We start from the raw sequence: 20556 nt of genomic DNA, 5'->3' as shown, positions 1-20556 counted from the left end.
CTCCACCACTCCACAGCAGCTCCACTGCTCCCCATCTTGGGGTCTTGCCAACACATTACAGAACACCTCAGCCTCTCCTGACAAAGACCTCCTGCTAGCTGGCCTTTGTTCAGAGTGAGATGCATCCCAGTGCAGGACAAGCCGAGTTCTCCTCTATGCCTTTGGGGAAATGGCTTTAGGGAGATGGAATATTCACAGCCTGAGGGCATTCCTGAAAGGCAGCATTTGGAGCCCAAGGAGCAGGTAACACAAGCACAATTCTCTTTATTTCAAAATTGATGCTTGTAAAAAACTCACCTATTAACATCTCATAAAATTACATATCAGGAAATAACTGCTTGCAGTGAGAAAATGAGATGACAGCATTGACACTTCTAAGAACGAAAAGATGGACTGGAAATCCCCTGGCTTACATGACCTCTATCTCTCAAAAGCCATCTTTCTTTTTGTGTCCAGTGTGCACATTGACAGAAAAACACTTAGAATATAAAATTTTGCGTCCAGAATTTGTTCCTTAGAAGAGTTTCTTGGCTTTAACATAACCTACACTTTTGTCATGGTTTAGGGATGGTATTCTCCAATTTACTGTTCCCACTGAGACGTAGCACTGCTCACTGTCCTCCTCCCTCTCTTCCTTACACTTCCCCCCTGGTGTGGGATAGAGAATTGGGAGGCACAAAGGTAAAGATCACGCGTCAAGGTAAGAACAATCAGCTGGAAACAGCAATGAAAACCAGCCACAAACAACATCCAACTGCTCCCTCTGCCAAGTAAAATGTGAACTCTTTTCCCTCTTTTCCCTGGAAGAGACTCCCTGCTCCCAGAAATGATGTGAGGTGGTATAGAATAACCTCTGGGTCTTAGCCATACCCCATTCTGGCTACTGCAGAAATTAACACTGTCCTGGCCAGAACCAGGACAAGTCTGTATTCAAGTACTTTCTCAGAGACAATAAAAAAAAGATGCAAAGTTTAGAAAACACACTTGTGCTATATTCTAGAGCTGTATCACATAATAAAAGAGACTCCTCCATGAGAAATCTTTGCTTTGAAATCTCATGTATGACTAAAACCAAGTGATGACAAAATTAAAGGTAACTACTTACCCTGGGGTTAAAGGCCAGCATCTGAGGATCATTAGGATCAACTACAGAAGGATATGGCTCAAAAATGACAACTTTCCTAGGTGATTCTAATGCAGACCGACACATAGATACCAACAGATCAACTACCTGGGGATAAAGAGAGACATATTTATTATGTTTATTCAAAATAAATGTTTTTATAGTATATTTTCCAATCTGCCATTTTTACACATTATAGATACATTGCATTTCATTGTTACCTATATTGCCCAAACTGGGTTATCCAAGGAGATAGTTCAGGACTAAATTTTTTCACTGACCTCAACAGAGTTTGGGGTCAGCCATGGCGTATTATTCCATGTGCATATACACTTTTAGGACCAGTTTCTGGTCCTAAAAGTATTATAACATCAAATATATTGCTTGAAGTGTTGCTTTCTCTTGTGCACACATGTGAATTCCTGTATCAAATTTATTCATTAAGGAAATTAAACTGGTGTATCTCTGTATAGACACACCAGTAAACACTTTGCTCAAGAACAAGGAATAGTCTGTCAAATTTGTTCCACTTTCTGCTCTTCTCCTGAAGACTGTAATCACAGAAACACTTGAAAACATTGCTTCTGCTAAACCCATAATACTGCAATGGTTTAACAGTCATCTGCACAGCTCACACTAGGGCATTCTCTTCTTTCCTTCCTGTTATAAAAAATTACAACACTTCATTGATTATCTTTGATTTTCACAATTTCCCCACAGGATTTTGCATGTAATGTGCACATAGACATGTGTATATAAGTAAATACACCACTTAGGCACATATTCCCAAGCAATTGTGTCAAAATTCGTAATTCAGAGGTTAAAAATAGAATTCAGCAAATAACAAAAATGAGAGAATGCAGCTTTCTGGCAGCTGTGAAATGTAAATTCAGCTCATTATGAAATCCAAAATTGCTACATTAAAAAGTAGCTGCGGATTAACTCATTTCCTCATGTTTTTTATGTGCCTTCTGAAAACATTCCTCTGTGAAAACGACTTTTCCACAAAAGAAAGGAAAAGCTGAGACAAGCTGACTTAATAGGTATTCCTGGTTCCCCCCACAAGTCCACATGGATCAGATCTCATCTCACAGCTCATATTCATCTAGAAGATTTTCTACGTCTGTCATTATATCTGATCATTTGGATGGAAAAAAATTACAGTCTTTTAGAGAATCAGAATGAAAATAAGAATAATGATGAAAGGGGAAAAAGAACTGTGCTGTGGTGAGTCATATAGCTGCCATTCTCCTTCTCTGCTCCTTCAGTATTAATGGACAATTTTCTCCATCAGTTTTAATATATTCTGTTAGTTCCAGTTACTAAATATCTCACATATACTGAAAAATGAAATTACTTAAATAATGATACCTTCCTTCCCCATGGTTCTCTGATTACTTTCCAGTTTATACTACCTGTATGTGAGATGAATGTTTTGAAATAGGGCATATGCACTGGCATTTACAAAGGAGATCAGCAGCCAGATCAGGCAGCAAACTTGCCCTTGTGTAAATGTATTACCGTGAAATTGAGCATGAGCTCACCCTGCTTCTGAGAAGCACTTCTTAGTCTGCTGTCACAAAACACTCCTAGGGAAGAGCTGTTTGAGTCCCCAGATCTTTAAATGCAGAGACTCAAAGTTGTATTGCCTTATGATTTGCATGATGGGACACTGTCTTAAAATTGGCACAGTTCTACTCAGACACCATCATCCCTAAGCCCTCCTTTAAACAAACTGTTGACTCCTAGATTGTTTCCTACTCTGCTTTTTTTTTACACTTGATTTCCCCTGAGGTCACAGTTTTGAGTTGATGCAATGCAAAACAACTTAAACTGGGAGGTAAATCTAATAGAAACCCTATAATAGAGCCTTGCATATGCACTCCTTGGAAATAGGAGATGCTGTGGATCAAGCAGATGTCCTTAAAACTGGATGTGAACTCCTCAATTGGAGGTACTGAAGTAAGTAAGGATTAAAATAGCCGTGTGAAGGACAAGACAACACTTGCTGATGTCAATTCCTCTTATGACATCAATCCCTCAGACAGGGCCTCTCACTCTCAAGAGACTCTTTATAGGGAGTTGGAACTATCAAGAAATCAGTCATCTAATTTTCAAGCATTTTGCCTACATGACTAACACAAGGCAACCTGAGTTCAGAATGGAAAGTTTTAGAAAGCACAAGCATTTATTATTAAGGAGAAGCCATCGGATTATTTAGAGTGACAAAGTAGGGTTGTGCACCTCAGGAAACGAGCTGAAAGCACAAAAGACAAAACAGGATATGATTTCTAATGATGGGAAGCTCTATTTAGGATTCCTCACTAGACAAAATGGTTTGGAAGAGGATTAATCAGACAAAATGTGAACACTTACCTTTTACTAGTCAGCCTAAGCTTGCTAGACTCTTGGAGAAATAACCACTGTGCTGACAGTCTATGCTGTGATTCATACTGTCCTAAACTAATGACAAAAAGAACTCAGATGAATAAAACTCTAGAACTGATGATTTTTTTTTTCTGCAGACAGGAACAGGGGGCTCAGTCAGATCCAATATAGTGAGCTGGCTGCAATGCTATCACTAGAAACAGCATAATTTAGCTACCTAGGTCCAATGGGACAACAGAAAAAAAATCCCTTATCTAACTCTTTTAAGCACTCTTAAGGTTGCAATTGCTTCAGAATTCTACAGTAAAGCTCTGTAAATGTAGAGGTACTCCAGAGATCTACAGCAAGCTCTGCACGTGCCTGCAACACTGACACTTATACAAAACAGAGTGAGAGCTAACCAGGGCCACCTCTCCTCAGCTTAGTCAGCTCTACTTAAAAAGGCTCATACCTAATTCTTTACTCATTTTAGGAAAGCAACCTTCCAGCTATTCAAAGAGTTATTCAATAGGATCCCCTGGAAAACTGTTTTCAAGAGGAGGAAGCAGATCAGAGCTGGCAGATCTTTAAGAATGCCTTCCATAGAGTGCAGGAGTTCTCAACACCCATGTGTAGGAAATTAGGAAAGGAAGACAAGATGTCAGCATGGATGACTCCAGACCTGATGGTAAGATTAAAAGGAAAGAAGGAAATGCACAGGCAAGGGATGCAGGGATAGATATTCTAGGAAGAATATAGGGACACAGCCAGCTTGTGTCAGGATGGGGTGAGGGAAGCCAAGGTGCAACTGGAGATCAACTCGACAAGAGATGCAAAGAATAATGAAGAGACTTCTGAAGGCATGTGAGACAGAAAAGGAAGGTCAAAGAAAGTTCACCCCTCTTTGAACATGACTGGGAAAATGGTAACTGCAGACAATGAGAAAGCCAAGGAACTTGACAGCTCTTTGCTTATCTTCACTGGCAGTCTCCCCTTCACACACCTCTCGAGTTGATGAAACTCAAGACAGAAAGCAGGGAAGCAAAGTGCTTCCCACTGTCAGCGAAGATTACATTTGAGAGTCCCTGAGGAATGTGAACATAGAAAGGTCTAAGATGCATCCCATAATCCTGAGGGAACTGGCTGATAAAGTTGCCAAGCTACTCTCCATGCTAACTCAAAAGGCACGGCAGCCAGGTGAAGTCACAGGTGACTGGAAAAAGGGAAATATTGCACCTATTTTTAAAAAGGGTAGAAAAGAGGGCCCTAGAAACTACCAACCTGTCAGCCTCACCTCTGTGCCTGGGAAGATCATAGAACAGCTTCTCCTGGAAGCTGTGCTAAGGCACATGGAGGACAGTGAGGAGATTCATGACAGCCACGACAGCTTCACTGAGGGCAAGTCCTGCCTGACCAGCCCAGTGGTCTTCTGTGATGGAGTGACCACATCAGTGGATAAGGGAAAGGCTACAGATGTCATTTATATTCTTTAAAACAACCTCTCCGAATATCCTTTTCTCTAAATTGGGGAGAGATCAATTAGATTGATGGGCAGTTCTGTGGATAAGGAACTAGCTGCATCCAGATGGTAGAGGTCAATGTCCTGATGGCCACTGATGATGACCGGTGTCCCCCAGGGAGCAGTACTGGGACCAGTGCTCTTTAAGGACATAGAGAGTGAGTTCAAGTGCTCTCTCCACAATTTGCACATTACACAAGCTGAGTGGCGCAGCTGATATGCCTGAAGGATGGGAAACCATCCAGAGGGACCTGTAGAAGCTGGAGAAATGGGCCCATGGGAATCTCGCCAAGTTCAACAAATCCAAGGGCAAGTTGCTGCACCTGGGTCATGATAACTCCTGGTACCAGCACAGGCAGGGCATGAGCAGCCCCAGAGCAGCCCTGCCCAGAAGGGCTTGGGGTGCTGTGGGTGAGAGGCTGCACATGGCCCAGCCATGGCACTGCCAGCCCAGAGAGCCAAACGTGTCCTGGGCTGCATCCAGAGCCCCGTGGGCAGCAGGGCAGGGAGGGGATTCTGCCCCTCTGCCCTCATGAGAGTCCACCTGAGCACTGTGTGCAGCTCTAGGGTCCCCAACATAAGAAAGTGCTCCAACACCTGCTGGAGCAAGTCTGGAGGACGGCCACAAAAATGATCAGAAGACAGGAATGCCTCCCTGATGAAGACAGGCTGAAACAGCTGGGTGTGTTCAGCCTGTAGACGAGAAGGCTTTTGGGAAGCCTTACTGCAGCCTTTCACTACTTAAAGCGGGATGACAAGATAGGGAAAATCTTTTTGCAGAACCTGCTGTGATAGGACCAGAGGTAAAGGTTTTATACTAAAGGAGGGAGATATAGACTAGATATAAAGAAGACTTTTACACTGAGGGTGATGGAACACTGACGAAACACTGATGAAACACATGGTAAACGCCCCATCCTTGGAAACATTCAAGGTCAAGTCAGACAGGGCTTTGATTTAGTTGAAGTTGTCCTGGCTTATGGCAGGGCACAGGACTACATGACATTCACAGCTCCCTTACAACTCCAATTATTCTATGATTCTATGATTCTAAATGTACATGTAATGTAACATGTGCCTGAATTAAAAAACCAAAATGCTCACAGAACTTCAGGCTGATAAAGAGGTGGGGCTTCATCTGCACACCTCCTTCCATATCTTACAAGCCTAAACTGTTATCCCAATATTCAGTATCTAGATATTACAAATCCAGTGGTCTTCAGACAACAGATGAAGAGCTGCTGTTCTGATTCCAGTCATATTCTCAATGAGGAAGCTGATCTACACTGCTGCAACTTTTACCTTTGAGATGTGCTCATGATTGTATTCAGGCACCTACCTGAATAGTTTATTTCCAGTGACTATACTCACTAGTGCTAGTTAAAGTTAAATAAATTGAAGGTTTGTTCTTCCAAAAAACTTGCTGCTTACTATGTAGAAACACAGTAACCAGAAAACTGGACACAAATGCACTTTTCCTTAAGATGTGCAGGCATTTACCATGAGATCTTAAAGGGAATTTAAATGTAAAATCTTTTTAACTTTTTTTTTCCTAATGAAACATTAGGTTAGTGATTTGGAAGCGTAATTTAAAATACTTTAAGAAAACAATGATAGGGTTGTAACTACATCAATAACTGAATTTAGAGTTAGGAAGCAGGCTTATATTAAATTCCTGACCCTTGAGAAGAAGAAAGAACCCTATGTAGCAATATCAGCAAGGACTTTCCCACTGCTACGTAATGATGGAAACAACAGATGCTCAGTGGATCCCTGCATCCCAAGACCATGAAGAGGAAGTAACTTATTAATTGCATGAGAGTAGTAATGGCTCATTAGGTGAAAATAAATGTAAATTATCTCCAAATTACAATGGCTGCCTTTATTAACAACCCAGGTGACCTAATTGAATACAACAGGGCACAAAACCACAGTTACTCTAATTACAAGGAAGCAAAACAATGGAAACACCTCATTAGTACTATTTGAATACACTGTGCATAAACCCAGTGCATTTACAGCTATAACAGCGGACAAATAAATAATACTTACCAAACAGTACTCATATGGTGCATGCAAGTCAAAACACATACTAGAAGAGACAGAGAGGACTGAGTAAACTACAGAAAACTTTAGATAATCCTACCTGTGCCCCAGTTGCAATTTCATCAGCAGCTTCGTTCATCACTCCTAATGTTTGGAAAGCAAATACACAGAGTTCCCGTTCACAAACAGTGGGCTGTACAAAGAAAGAAAGTTAATTTTACTTCTGTTCTAATTTGAATTCTTGCTTTTAGCATGTTATGAGCTATGAGAAAACCCACACGATTAATTCTAATTCTTCATATTTTAACTGCAAGACTGATTTTAAATAATAAATATAAACACATATCAATTATTGAGGAAGATACATTAGAGAAACATTTTAATAACCTGAAGAGCAAAAGTGAAAAATTCTAAAACTCCTAAGTACTCAGAGAGGCTAAATTTAAAAGAAATCCCAGCACTGTTACAAAACCAAAATTACAGGCATAGTACTCAAATGTTCTTAAGACTATCTATCTGAAAACTTCCTACATAATTAAACTTAATGGAGAACTAATCATGAAGCTAATGGGAGCAGGTTTATTCTTCAGAGCTTCTTACACGGCTGTTCAGAACACACATAAAAATCTGATCTGGAAAACAATTTTTTGAAGAGGTTACTTTTAGTTTTTTGACAATTTAACAAGTTATTGGTAGACTATAAGAAAATCCATTAAATTTTTACAGCATAAAGACTATTTTGAAGCCTACTTATTTTAAGAAATAAAGATATTCCAAGTCTTTTTTCAGGTATTAAATAATAAAAAACCCCTTCTTGTGGAACCAGCTTTTGCCTATTAAAAAGTAATTAATGATGTAATCACAAATAAAAAAACATTATCTAAAACACATATTGAAAATGGAACATTTTGCCTTCATAAGGCAAACAAAGCAGAAACAAATAGGAACACAGCTTTAGGTAATGAAAATAGGCATGTCTTCATGGGCTTCCTAACTGTTTACAATCCTTACAGCAACTCCATATTATTTACTGAAAGATAATTAGCAGACCAACTTTATAAAGGCTCAAGTAACGTCACACCATGAATTGTTGCAAGTATTCAAAATGAACAAACAGATGAAAGAAATATGAATTAAAACCTCCCTTAAAACTACCCAATAAACACAAGCCGTTACGACAATGCTAAAAACAATCAAAAATACTGGCTGGATACTACTTATTTGAATGCATAGTATTAAATCCCAGCTCACTGAAACTTAAACTCATCTTTGTAACTGAAAGTTCTGAGTCTAGTGATCACAACAAGTACAAGAGTATTTGTAGTACTATGCTTTGAAGTTCAAGCCACTGCCTCTACAAAGCACTTGCAAAAATGAAAAAAATAATTAAACACACAAAGGAAACCTAAAATTTAGCTGAATTCTGTTTCAGGCAACAGCGTTGCCAGTAATAAGCATACTGTTGTCCTTGCGGTCACTTGTTTTGCAGAACTTAAAACATTCACTTGCTGTGTTTCAAAGATTCAATACTCAATAAACATCTCAAATCTTCTGGACTGATACAGTCTCACTTCATTTGCTTTACAAGAGCTATCATATTTCAAATCTGATAATGTCACCCATTTGATTTAGTTTATCTGTCATGTTACATTGCATTAGGCAGCAGATGAAGCCAAACATGATCAAATTCATTGTGCCATGGCAAGCTGGACAAGAGGTATCTACTGCCATCATTATTCTTGGGTTTTTCACATTTAGAAGATGGTTAAATCATTTGTTCGGTGGGGCAACTATCATAATCAACAGAATATACAGACTTCCTTTATTTCAAAGCAAGGAATAAATAACTCTGGAATAGCTAAGCAATCTAAATTTGGCCATGCTTGTCATGAAGAAAACTTGTAAGAAGATATTTATTTTTGACATTTTGTTTACAGTCTCAGCAAAATAATTTATCCTGAAACTTAATGATGGTAAAGGAACACACATTTTGTCACCATTTCTCTTTTTCCTGCCCCTCTGTTATGATCCCAGAAGTGTCTGAGCATCTGGAGAAGGATGTTAGGAAAATAGACATTGCATTTATGCCTGACTTTAAAAAATTTTTTGTGTCTTTAGGGTAGGGGATTGGTTTTTTTTATTTGAGGGGGGTGGTGGTGGTTTTTTTTGTTTGTTTTGGTTTTGGGGTTTTTTTTGTGGGGGGGAGGATGGTTGGGTTTTTTTGCCTCAGACTGACACTGGACAACTATAGATATACCGACAAGCAGGACAGCAGAATTTCAGCCCTGAAGTGGAACAGATACTTCTGTTAGGATCTATACAATTCTTCTCATTTTGGCAAAGCTTTCTGTCCACTACGTATTCTGTCAATACAATAAAATGGGAAAAATAATCCCAACCCTGCAGCTAAAGGGACATTTCAACAGTCTGTATTATTCATCTAGTCTGAATGCCTTTCAGCCCACCCTACAGTCATTTTAAAAGTACTTTTGAATTCTGTTTCTGGAATTGTCTCAATTTATCAAGATAAGATGTTTTTAACTTAAATTTCCCACAGGTGTTAGCAATGTATTCCAGGAGACATTGGTATGGCCATTTTAGTGTCCTCTGCTCCAGTCACTAGTTAAGCTCAATCATTTGTATTGTTTAAATCCCTACAAAATGAAAAAGCTACCTTGCAATTAGGAAGGAAATGTTTCAGGGACCCTTGTTTGTCGCACTCTGCCTTACCTATTCAGCGTTACATTTCCTTACTTATGTTTTGCCTGCAATTGTGCATGCTAGAACCAATGAAAACATATGAAAACTAAGTTAATAAATCAATTCTAGAAAGCAGAGTTTAAAGAAAACCACAAGCTTTATGGGGAAACTGGGATTCAAGGCTGTTCCTACTCTGCTTTTAATGTTTTGCATATTGATAGTATGTTTCCCTTTATAGGGAATCCACTCTTCTCTTGTCATAGGATGTGAGACTTTGGGATGCGAACAGTATTGTTCTGACTTCAGATCTTAAATATGAGAAATGTCCCCAGCCACACTAAACAAACAAGAACTGACACATTTATAAAAGCTACGTTGTTCCAATGTCATCTTTGGATACTCTCACTTTAGTTCATTTATACGTAACACTCATCAAGCTAAACTTTCTAAGAATTTTTGTGTCTGTACTTGAAATATTCAATAAATATGTTCTTACTGATGTGGAATTCACAGCCACACGTGCAGATTAATCACCTCTTCCTGGATTACTATCTCCCATTGTTTTCAAGGGGAAAATACACAACAAAATAGGGCTTACACACTTAAACATTTATTTCTGAATTTGAGTTTCATCCTAGGCGCACATAGTTCCACAGATTACAACAACCACTTTGAGGATACAGCTGACTGGCTGGGGAACTTTGTTGCTTCCTGAACAAGTCAACTGTAATTCTTCTCAGAAAGAGCAGCTACCAGGGTCTCACACAGACTTTATTTTTTCTCTTGAAAATAGAAAATTAACATAAAGCCACTGGTCTTCACAGAACTATTAGCTAAGTGAAGATCACTGGGTGCTGAAACACTGTTATGAGGATCATTATTCCAGTGGGGAAAAAACACAAAAAAATAAGACATGGGCCGTTAACCTGAGACTGCAAATGCTTGGAGGCAGAAGACAATGACAGAACCAGACAGCATCTTCTAAATGCTGGAAGTCTTCAGATTTCTCCTTTAGCCACCCCCATTCTTTGCATGATCAGTAGCTCCCACCCAACTGCTGCTGTGGTGAAAGCAGCACAGTTTCCGCGTGTTACAATGCAAGTGTGGTTTCTTTCTGCAGCGACTGAGACTGGCAGACACACAAACCACTTACACACTAGGACACATCCTGGTTCCTGGACTAATACACTACCTAAAAGGTTTTCTAGACATTCTTTCAATTTCAAAAAGCTGAAAGTTTCACAGTCTATATAGATCTAGCAACTTTCTAATGTGGGCTGCAGCTGTGCTCAGAGCAACGTGTCACCCTTTCCTGTGTTCTCAGGGATATCACACAGACACTAAAGAGGCTGTAACATGACTGACACACCTAAAAACTATTGATCTAACATGAGATGCTTCAGGTAAGGCTGGCTGCCTGACATACAGCAAATGTAATAAATGGTGAAGGTGAAACCATTAGTGATCACCCCACTTTTCCTAATGAAAGCAACAGACAAGGAGACAAATTGTTTTTGGAACAAAAGGAACTTCAAATCTCTGTTCAGCTTCCTACTTTCCACCATGCCAAGTTATAGTTTTACTGTAAGGTAAACTCTCTGAATAGTCTCTCAATAATCATGTGTTACATGGAACACACTGCTCAAAGACATGGGAGATACCACAGAGGTGATCAGATACACCCTGAAGAAAGATGAGAGTAGTCTGTAGCTGAATAAGAAATGCCACTTGTTCTGTTTGGCTTTGTTTAGTAATTTAAATTTAGTGATTTAAATTTTATTTTCTGGGCTTTTTGGTTTGTTTTTTTTTTTTCTGCACTTTACACACTTTCAAAAAATACATTTTTACTTCACAGATACAGAAAAAAATGGTGCACAAACAAGCTTTATAGAATGCTAGATGGGCATTATGCACTTGGTAACTTGTTGGCAACAGGAAAAGCTATACTGCAGTCATTTTACTCTGTCAGTAAAATATAAATTAATTTAAATCTATTCTATTAAAATACAGGTTGTAGCTGGAAAGGCTTTTTTCATAAGAGATAAAACTAGCCTATTTTGTGGCATAAGGATTAGAAAGACCACAGTGTTATTCCACAAAAATCTTGGAATTCCATAAGCATCTTGGCTAAACTCCAGTCTGACTAAACATATTTGTACACCTACACTTTTCTCCACAGTTCAGTGATGTTTATTCTGTTCAAGAAATTTCCCATGATTAAGCAGCATACTCAATGCTCCTGTGTTTTCAGTAGCATCTAAGACCCTTGTATACAAAGCACAGAGAAATCCAAGGCCTCTTCAAGTCAACAAGAACCCTCCAAGGTCAAGATTTCACCCATAGTAAATAAAACATAACTGGGAGCACTTTGGGATGAAAAACATTTTAAAAATTTAAGCTTACTAATGGAAGAAATATATCAGAATTACAAGACTGCACTTACTTTTACAGCTAAATAATATGAACAGGTATTTCAAATATTACGTAATGGTATTTTACTGTTCATACTTGATGGGAAAAACATTAAACAGCAGAAATGTATGCACCAGGGTACAAATTTCAAAGAAACTAGTTATAATACTTAATTTTGTTGATTTTTTTTACTAATCCTTTCTTTGCTCAAAGGAGGTCTCAGTCTGAGCTTTCAACACAAGATGGCACTCTACAGAAACTTCTTTCCTAGAAACAACAAAACTGGTACACAGATGGTCTTTTATTAACCTTAGTGAATATAATCTGAGATTATTTTGTTCTGTATAATTGTCTCACAGGTCTTTAAAACCCATTCAGTCACACTGTTCTGTCAATGGCCTTGGTATTTGCAGATGAGGAATTTGGGAAGGCACAGAACAGCAAGATGGACATTAGCTTTACAAATTACATTATGTAAAAGCTGAATAAGATCAAAGAATTACAGAAAGATTGAGGTTGGCAAGGATCTCCACAGGTGATCTAGTCCAACATCCCTGCTCAAGCACGGTCACCTGGAGCCAGCTGCCCTGAACAGACAGCTTTTGAATTTCTCCATGGATGTGAACTCCACAGCCTCTCTGGACAACTTATTCCCATGCTCAGTCACCTTCAGAAAAGGTGAAAAAGGTAAGAAGTGTTTCTTGTTCCACTGAAACTTCCTGTGTTTCAGGTTATATGTTCTTCCCCTTGTCACGCCACAGAACACCACCCTAATGGGCCTGGCCCTGTCCTTTTTGCTCCCTTCCTTCAAATATTTACAGACATTAGTAAGATCCCTTCTGTGCCTTCTCTCTTCCAGGCTCTCAGCCTTTCCTCCTATGTGATGTGCTCCAGCCCCTTTAATCATCTTAGTGACCCTTCACTGGGCTTTCCCCAGTAGCACCGTCCCTGTCTTGTGCTCAGGAGCACAGAGCAGGCACAGTGTGGCCTCACCAGGGCTGTGTGCAGGGGCAGCATCACATCCCTCCACACACACACACAATCCTACTGTTCAGTGTAGCCCAGAACACCAGCAGCCTTCCATACCACAAGTGCACATTGCTTTCTCCTGTCCAAGCTGGCGTCCTTTCCTGCCCAAGCCAAGTTGCTTTCAGCTGGGTGGCCCTCAGCATACACGGGTGCCTGGGTTTGTTCCTCACTGCTGTAGTGTGTTCTTAAGTTTGTCAGTTTGCTCCCCCATTTTCTGTATTAAATGGTTTCTTCCTTCCCTGTTAGTTCCCGCCGCTGCTACCCTGTCAGTTAGGTTGCTATGGAAACCTCGCTGTTATTAGTTGCCGAAATGAAACTGCTCCTCCCATATTCTCCCTTATAAGTGAAAGTTGTCTCCTCCCTGGGCCCAGTCAATCACCCCCTTCTCCTCACAGGTTTCGAGAATTTTCTTTTCTCTGGGAGTTATGGTTGGCTGTAGCCCCGGAGCCCCTCCTATGTTTCATAACAGTTGGTTACTTTGGTATATCAATTATGTTTCGCACCTCCAAATATGTATTACTATTGGTTAGCCGGGTTTCCCTGCCTTTTTCCCCGCTTTTCCCTTAAAATCCTCTCCCGCCCCCTGTTCGGGGCCATTTGCTGGGTGGTTCCCCTCCTCGTTGGTGCTTCTGTAATAAACCGACAGTTTACCCCCAGCAAGTGGTCGCCTCCTAATTTGTCTCACACTGCGCTGCTCCGAGCTATCACCCAGCTCAGCCCGAGGCCAAGACGCCGAGGGGGGCTGGCTTCAGATGCGCAGGGGCACCGGCCTTCGCCCCTCACCAGCTAGCCGGATCCAGGGCCGTGTACGCCCGCGCGCACCTCACCAGCTCCACGACTTTGCACTTCTCCTTGTTGAACTGCATGATATTCCTGGCATCCCACTGCTCCAGCCTGTTGAGGTCCCCCTGAACGGTGCCCATTGTCCAGGAGTACTGCACACTTCTCAATCTTTCCATCATCTGCAAACTCTCTGAGGATACACTCTGCACCATCATCTGGGTGATTAATGAAGGTCCTAAACAGGACTGGACCCACTGCTGATCCCTGGGGTACACTGCGAGCTGCTGACCCCTAAGTAACTTTACCCTGAACATCACACTTGAGGCCCAGACAATCCCACCTCACCATCTCCTCATTTAGGCCACATCAACAACTTTTCTAAAAGGATCTTATGGCAGACACTGCCAAAAGCCTTATTCACGTCCAAGCAGACAATATTCACTGTTCTCTCCTCATCTACCTGACCAGTCGCTTCCTCAAACAAGTTTAACCAAGTCATTCAAGTATGGATTCCCAGGGGGAAACCATGCTGACTCTTTGTGAACATTTTCTTGTCCTGGATGTGCCTAGAGATGGTTTTGAGGGTTAGCTGCTTCATCACCTTCCTAGAGATGAAGGTGAGGGTGGAGTTCTCTGGATCCTCTCCTTCCTGCACTTCTTTAAGAGAGGACTGACATTTTCTTAACTCCAGTCTTTAAATATGATATCACAGTTTTTATTGCACGTCTTTTAATCAGATATTTAAATATAATAACCACTTTTGTTAAGGACTCGTGATCTCATTACATAAAATGTTTGTAACGGAAGTACACGCTGAATTCCTTAAACAACTTATTTCTCTACCGTTACAGCAGCAAAACTGTTGCATTATGAAAATGCAACTTAATCCTTCCTTAGAATATTCCAGTAATAATAAAAGGAAGACTTTAATACAGCATTAAAAGAAGTTAATAGCCTTCTAACATTGAACCAAATAATCCTTAGGTTTCTTTATTACATTCTTAAATCTGCTTTGGAAAATACATTTTTGAGATAGATGAACCAAATCAGATGGTTGAAAAGGACCTTTAGAGGTCAGTCAGTACTTTTATTCTCTCATATAGGACTAACTTTATCTAAACTTTTCCAAAATTTTAGATAAAGCTAAAATAAGTTTTTCCTAAAGCTTTTTCAAGCAATGTAACAGGCTGCTCAGAGTGGCTGTGCAGTCTCCATCCTTGGAGATCTTCAAAAGCCAGTGTAAGGCAGTGGATGACACAAATTCCAGTTTCAGGAATTTTTCACTAGAGACACATGCCCCATGCAAGAATCTGTCAGTACTTCATAAAGTGTTTTGTGGAAGTCATTCAACTTTCCTAGGTTAGTTTTTAATATTTAATCTAATATTGTAGTTTGACGGAAATCAGGATAACTTATGGAACTATTTAAACAACATAGATGTGAATGAAATACCAACCGTTTGAAAATGCTAGGGGAAAAAAAGCATTTCACAATGCTATTGAGACAATCCAAATCTAGCCATTTATTACAAACACATAATAGTCCATTCTCACTCCCCTAAACAACTTCTCTGTTGAAAACAAAGATGGGAACATGAGGCTAATAATTCAAATTACCAGACCCTTACTTTTTCAGTAGATTTGCCATGTCTGCCTTCTGTGTGTCTCCTCCATCAAACTCTGTTTGACCTTTCACTTCCCCCTTTTTCAAAACAGAGCATGGAGCTACTTCAGAAGATGGCAGAGCTCCTGAGAGCTCTGTAGCACAGGGTGCCTTGCAGGAAGATGCACTGTGATTCTTCATACAAGTTAAGGGAGTCGTTTGGATGTACAGACTGCAGTCCCAACACTTGCTAATGATTTTAAAATTGTTTCTTAACCTTTCTGTGAAAAGTGAAACATGCAGGATTCTGATCATCCTCAGAAATGACTGCATGAAATAGCATTGATCCATGTTATGTAAGAGCTTAAATAATATTTTTTATTCTTAGGATTCACTGCATTTTTCTTCTGCTTTGCAGAACAACTGCAAATCATTCCACGCAGTGATTTCAAATAATTGTCCAATTTTGGTGGTACTCTATGTACCACCAAAACATCCAATTCGGCTTTTATAACTTCTGGTGCACTGCAAATAATACTTAGATCTCACTGTGCTTTTGAAATAAATACAAAAGAAACATGCTATGATGAGAACTTTCACTCATCCCAGTCTTATCTGGGGAAAGTGTGAATACTTACGGGAAAACATTGCCTGCTTTACTACTGGTTTTTTTTAAGCAGATGGAATGAAGCAGTGGACCATCAGCCTTTATAAAGAAGAGTGCGCTACAACTTCATGATGTGTTATAGTACTTTTCCAAGATTCCTTCTTCCATTCAAGAGAACCTTTTTTCTTCTCCTTCACAGTAATACAGGTGCAGCTCCTCATGAGGGCATTAGGTTTGGGCATGTACTAAGATCACCCCATCTACCCAATCTGTTTTGTTTTGTTTTCCACACACACAGACTTGTGGAGTACACAGAGGAACTCAGTATTTAAGTCTGGTCTTCCAAATTTCAGGGAATCTTGGAGCTCAAAAGAAAGCTGGTTATTCTCACAGATACTCACTTTGCTCTGTAAAGAAATTCCTAAGAGAAATATAAGAATTTCTTACTTATTCGTCTTCAGTAAGCCAATAAAGCAGCCCCTTTATTTATCCTCAATAAAGGACTAAGAAGGCCTAAAAACAAGATTTCAATGTACAATAAGGATCCCTGAACCAGCAGGGAACATTTGCATGACCAGATAATTTTTGAGGGCTCTGGACCAAGACAGATGTCCACTGTAAAATCATCAAGTCAAACATATGCAATCGTGTCATGCAGCTGTTCTGCAACAGAATCTTCCACACACTGATACATCTGCCATGTGGATCTAGTGCCTAAATAAAGCCATACAAAATGAAACATCTTGTTGTTATCTTGTTGTTATCTTATGGGAAAAAAGATGTCAGGATTTTTAAAAAGTAACTTAAATTGAAATAGATATTAAAGCCAGACTACTCCCCCAGAAAAATTTATTTAGGCAAATGAAACATAATACTGAGAAGAAAGCTTGCTGAGAGAGATTGATTGAAAGATACTTTACAACTAAGATAAAACGATAGCCTGCAGAAAGAAAAAAGCTTTATCTCCTAGTTTCAGATGGTTTCTTCAGCTGTTGTGAGGATGAGACATCTGAACTTCCCAAGTCAGTAATAACTAGCACAAAAAACTATAGCGTAACAGTTTGTGAGTAGGTATAGCACTTCACAGTATTAAAAGACTGTAATTGTTGTGTGATGGCAATTGTTCAATTTTTTAAACTGCTTTTAAGACAATAAACTACACTAAAGTTCAGGAAAGGCACGGGGCTGACATATGGGAGGAACAGAGAATCAAATTTCTCTGCAGCTTCTTTATAACTGCATAAAACTCCATAAAATATCAGAAAATCAAACCTATATACATATTAAAGTAACTTTTCAAGCAGTAACTTTATTATGCTTTTCATAGGTCTTCTTTGCTGTTGAAAAAAAAGGTCCAAAATGTAGAAGGGAAAATCACCATTAAGAGTACCCACACCTAGACAAGAACTCGTGTGCCTGTGTGGAGGAGCTGAATTTTAATGGGGGAAACTGGTGAATGACCCAGAACTACACAGCCTGTGGTGCGCCTTGTGACACAACCTGCTGCAGAGAGAGCCTTTCATGTGATGCCCTTGGGATGCAGGCATCTGTAGAAAACGAGATCTGGACACTCTTCCTAAGCACACCACGGCAAGGCACCCACCATTCCGAAACCTGGTGAGGTTACTGTGGTATCCAAAGAGAGAACCCTTACAAAGATCAGGGATCCTCAATAAAGCTACACTGCATGCAGCCTTGGCTTAAATGAAAGCTTGCTGTATTCTTGCAACAAAAGTACTCAATTTCTGAGATCCGCTCTGGCAGCAGTACTAAAAAGAAAATACTCTTTCTCCACATACTTCTTATTTATATACACATATATATGTATGCATGTATACACATGTGTGTGTGTGTCTTCAGCTGAAGCATGTATACATAAACCCCACAAACTGACTTCTTCAAGCTGCCCCTGACCAGAGCTCTCAGTAGAATGAAACATAAATTTCCTTAACACACTCCAGGGCAAGCTAATGCTCAATTCACACTGAGATCCTTTCTCACCTTCTACAAAAATGCAAACTCATTAATGGCTCTATATTGCTTATTGAGTCATTCAAGCATACACAGAGTAAGCTAGATTTCTTCCTGGTATCTAATTTTTCCTAGGTTATATAAGACACTCCTTCGTTTTTGCCAAGCTTGTCAGGTTATGCTACTTCAAAGACACTGATGAATATATGTTCAGAAGCAAAGATGGTTGCAGCTTCTTCTGTTGTGAAATGCTGACAAACTCTTAAACAGATAGCTATAAAATGATCCTTTAAATTGAAGATACAAAAGAGTAATTCTGAGAGATTTCAATCTTTATGGTGGGAAAGAAGGAATTTAGATTTTTTTCATTTAGAGCAGATAACTTTACATTCTGGTTCTTTTTAGTAGAATAAATCCTACTCTTTGCTTTGACCTATAGATAATTGATAACATAATAATTATGTTTGTTTTGATAATAGATAACATAATAATTATATTATGTCCAATAACATAAATAATTATGTTTTCCAAACTTTAATCACTCTCCAAATATTACTGAATTTGTCTTATCTCTTTCTGTCATGGGTAATATACATAGCAGTGTATTCAAAGACAAACAGTGAGGAACTGATGCATTTTTACAGGCTTCTTATCAGTTTTGGCTATTGATAAACCTATCAGAAAGTCTTGCTTTTAAAAGATAGATATGAGCTTGAAGAAGCAAAAATAACTCTGATTGGATATCCAAAACTATAGGGGTTTGGATATCCAATTACTTAAACAGTATATTAAGTAATGTATCCATTACTTAAACTAACTCGGTATGTATAGGCTTTTTCGAATTCTACCAGCAGCTCATTTGCACACCCTGCATGCAGTCAGAATGCCTGACCCTGGTGCCAGTCAGTGCCATGGGGAGTGACACTGAGGTGACTTCTGCTACCACCTAGAGCAATAGTCCTCATGAATTTAGTTCCATGGAACTATCATAGACAAGGTCTGCTTCAGCTTACGCAGAGCTGCTGGCCACACTGTGGAGAAATTGCCTTGTATCAGACCACTTATTCACTGGAGTTAGTTTTCCATGGCTTTAATCTTTTTAGGTTACTCATGTTTCATTACTGGATAAAGGGCAGGTGAAACAAGAGGATTCTAAAATGCAAGACCAGTCCTAAACTAAGAACTGTATTCTGTTAATATACTCTTTCACAAAGCTGCACTGATCCAGCAGCTCCAGGCAGCGTGTCCCTCATGACCAATCTTACTCTTTATCACTGTTCCACCAACAGCATGAGAGAGGCTACAATGATCAGCAGGCAAAATTCTGTTCCCAGTCATAGAGGAATGAAAGGAAGAGCTGCCTAACTGGCCAGACTTTGGGCATACTGAGCCACAACAGTGCTCCTAGGCTGGGTCACTGCCAGATCAGGCACTTCAGAGAACATCTCCTTCTACTGCCTTTTTTATCACATTTGAGAATGGATCATTCCAGCAGCCTGTGAGCAAAACAAGGCCAGAAGAACTTTGCAGAGTGCTGGCATTAACACCAGTGTATGCAAATACTGTGGTCATGGCTTGATAAAAGCTCAGGGATGAGGTGCCCTAAGCTTTCAGAAGAATGCCAGAGCACTGGGAAAAACACTTCAACGCAGTTCTCTGTGTTATCTGGCTGTGACTACTGCAGCACAATAGTGTTCAATGAAATACATGCCCCTTCGGTGGTATGATACAAGCCTAATTTCTCTCTCTCTTCCTTGTAAGACTTTTTTTGTTTCCAAATTTACAGCAAAGTCTAGTTAATATGCTTCATATTTCTGCATCTCAAAAGAGTATTAGGATGAAACCCATCTGAAATAATTTAATGGTTTTCCAACAGGTTTGTATTGTCCACAGCTATTCAAGGCACTATAAAATGCATTGTTTTACGAGCACACCACTTACCCTCAGCATAGGGCCATTCTGGAACACATGAGGTTCATCACAAACTACACAGTATTCATTCAATACTGGTATCCGCTGCTCAGCAAATTCAATAGTCTGAGAACAATGAAAATGAGAATAACAGCATCTGCTTAAAAATAATTAACAGTCAGCTCATGCTCCACAGTGTTTCATATATGAATAGGATATGACATCCTACCTGCACAAGAAAGCCACGGTCTCGCACTGGAATGCATTTTGCACCATAATTTTGCTGCAAGGAAAAAGTTGAGGCAATTTCAGTGTTGGCAGACTAATTATAAGGGAATGGTAAAAGCATCTGTAAGTTTTTGCATGTAAATATGTAAACAATTTGCGTCTAAAGAGATCTCTCACTTGTGAACCAGGCATTACAAATAATCAATCCTTTTACTGTTTACTGAGTATGGCGTAGGTTTCTAGTATTTCTTTCTAGTT

General features: G+C 39.6%; 1 protein-coding gene across 1 annotated transcript in view; it reads right to left on the bottom strand.

Moving 5' to 3' along the window:
* Window positions 1-20556, bottom strand: part of PARP8 (poly(ADP-ribose) polymerase family member 8) — a 120159-nt gene that overhangs the window by 17804 nt on the left and 81799 nt on the right. The window contains exons 13-16 of the mRNA XM_074533642.1: window positions 20300-20353; window positions 20101-20196; window positions 7156-7248; window positions 1106-1231 (exon numbers count right to left, since the gene is read on the bottom strand). Of these exons, the coding sequence (XP_074389743.1) occupies window positions 1106-1231; window positions 7156-7248; window positions 20101-20196; window positions 20300-20353 (369 nt within the window). The remainder of the gene's footprint in view (window positions 1-1105; window positions 1232-7155; window positions 7249-20100; window positions 20197-20299; window positions 20354-20556) is intronic.

The sequence above is a fragment of the Zonotrichia albicollis genome, chromosome Z (assembly GCF_047830755.1).
Source record: "Zonotrichia albicollis isolate bZonAlb1 chromosome Z, bZonAlb1.hap1, whole genome shotgun sequence".
Classification (NCBI taxonomy): domain Eukaryota; kingdom Metazoa; phylum Chordata; class Aves; order Passeriformes; family Passerellidae; genus Zonotrichia; species Zonotrichia albicollis.
Note: the sequence above shows the minus strand (reverse complement) of the source record. Positions and strands in the feature narration are given on the sequence as shown.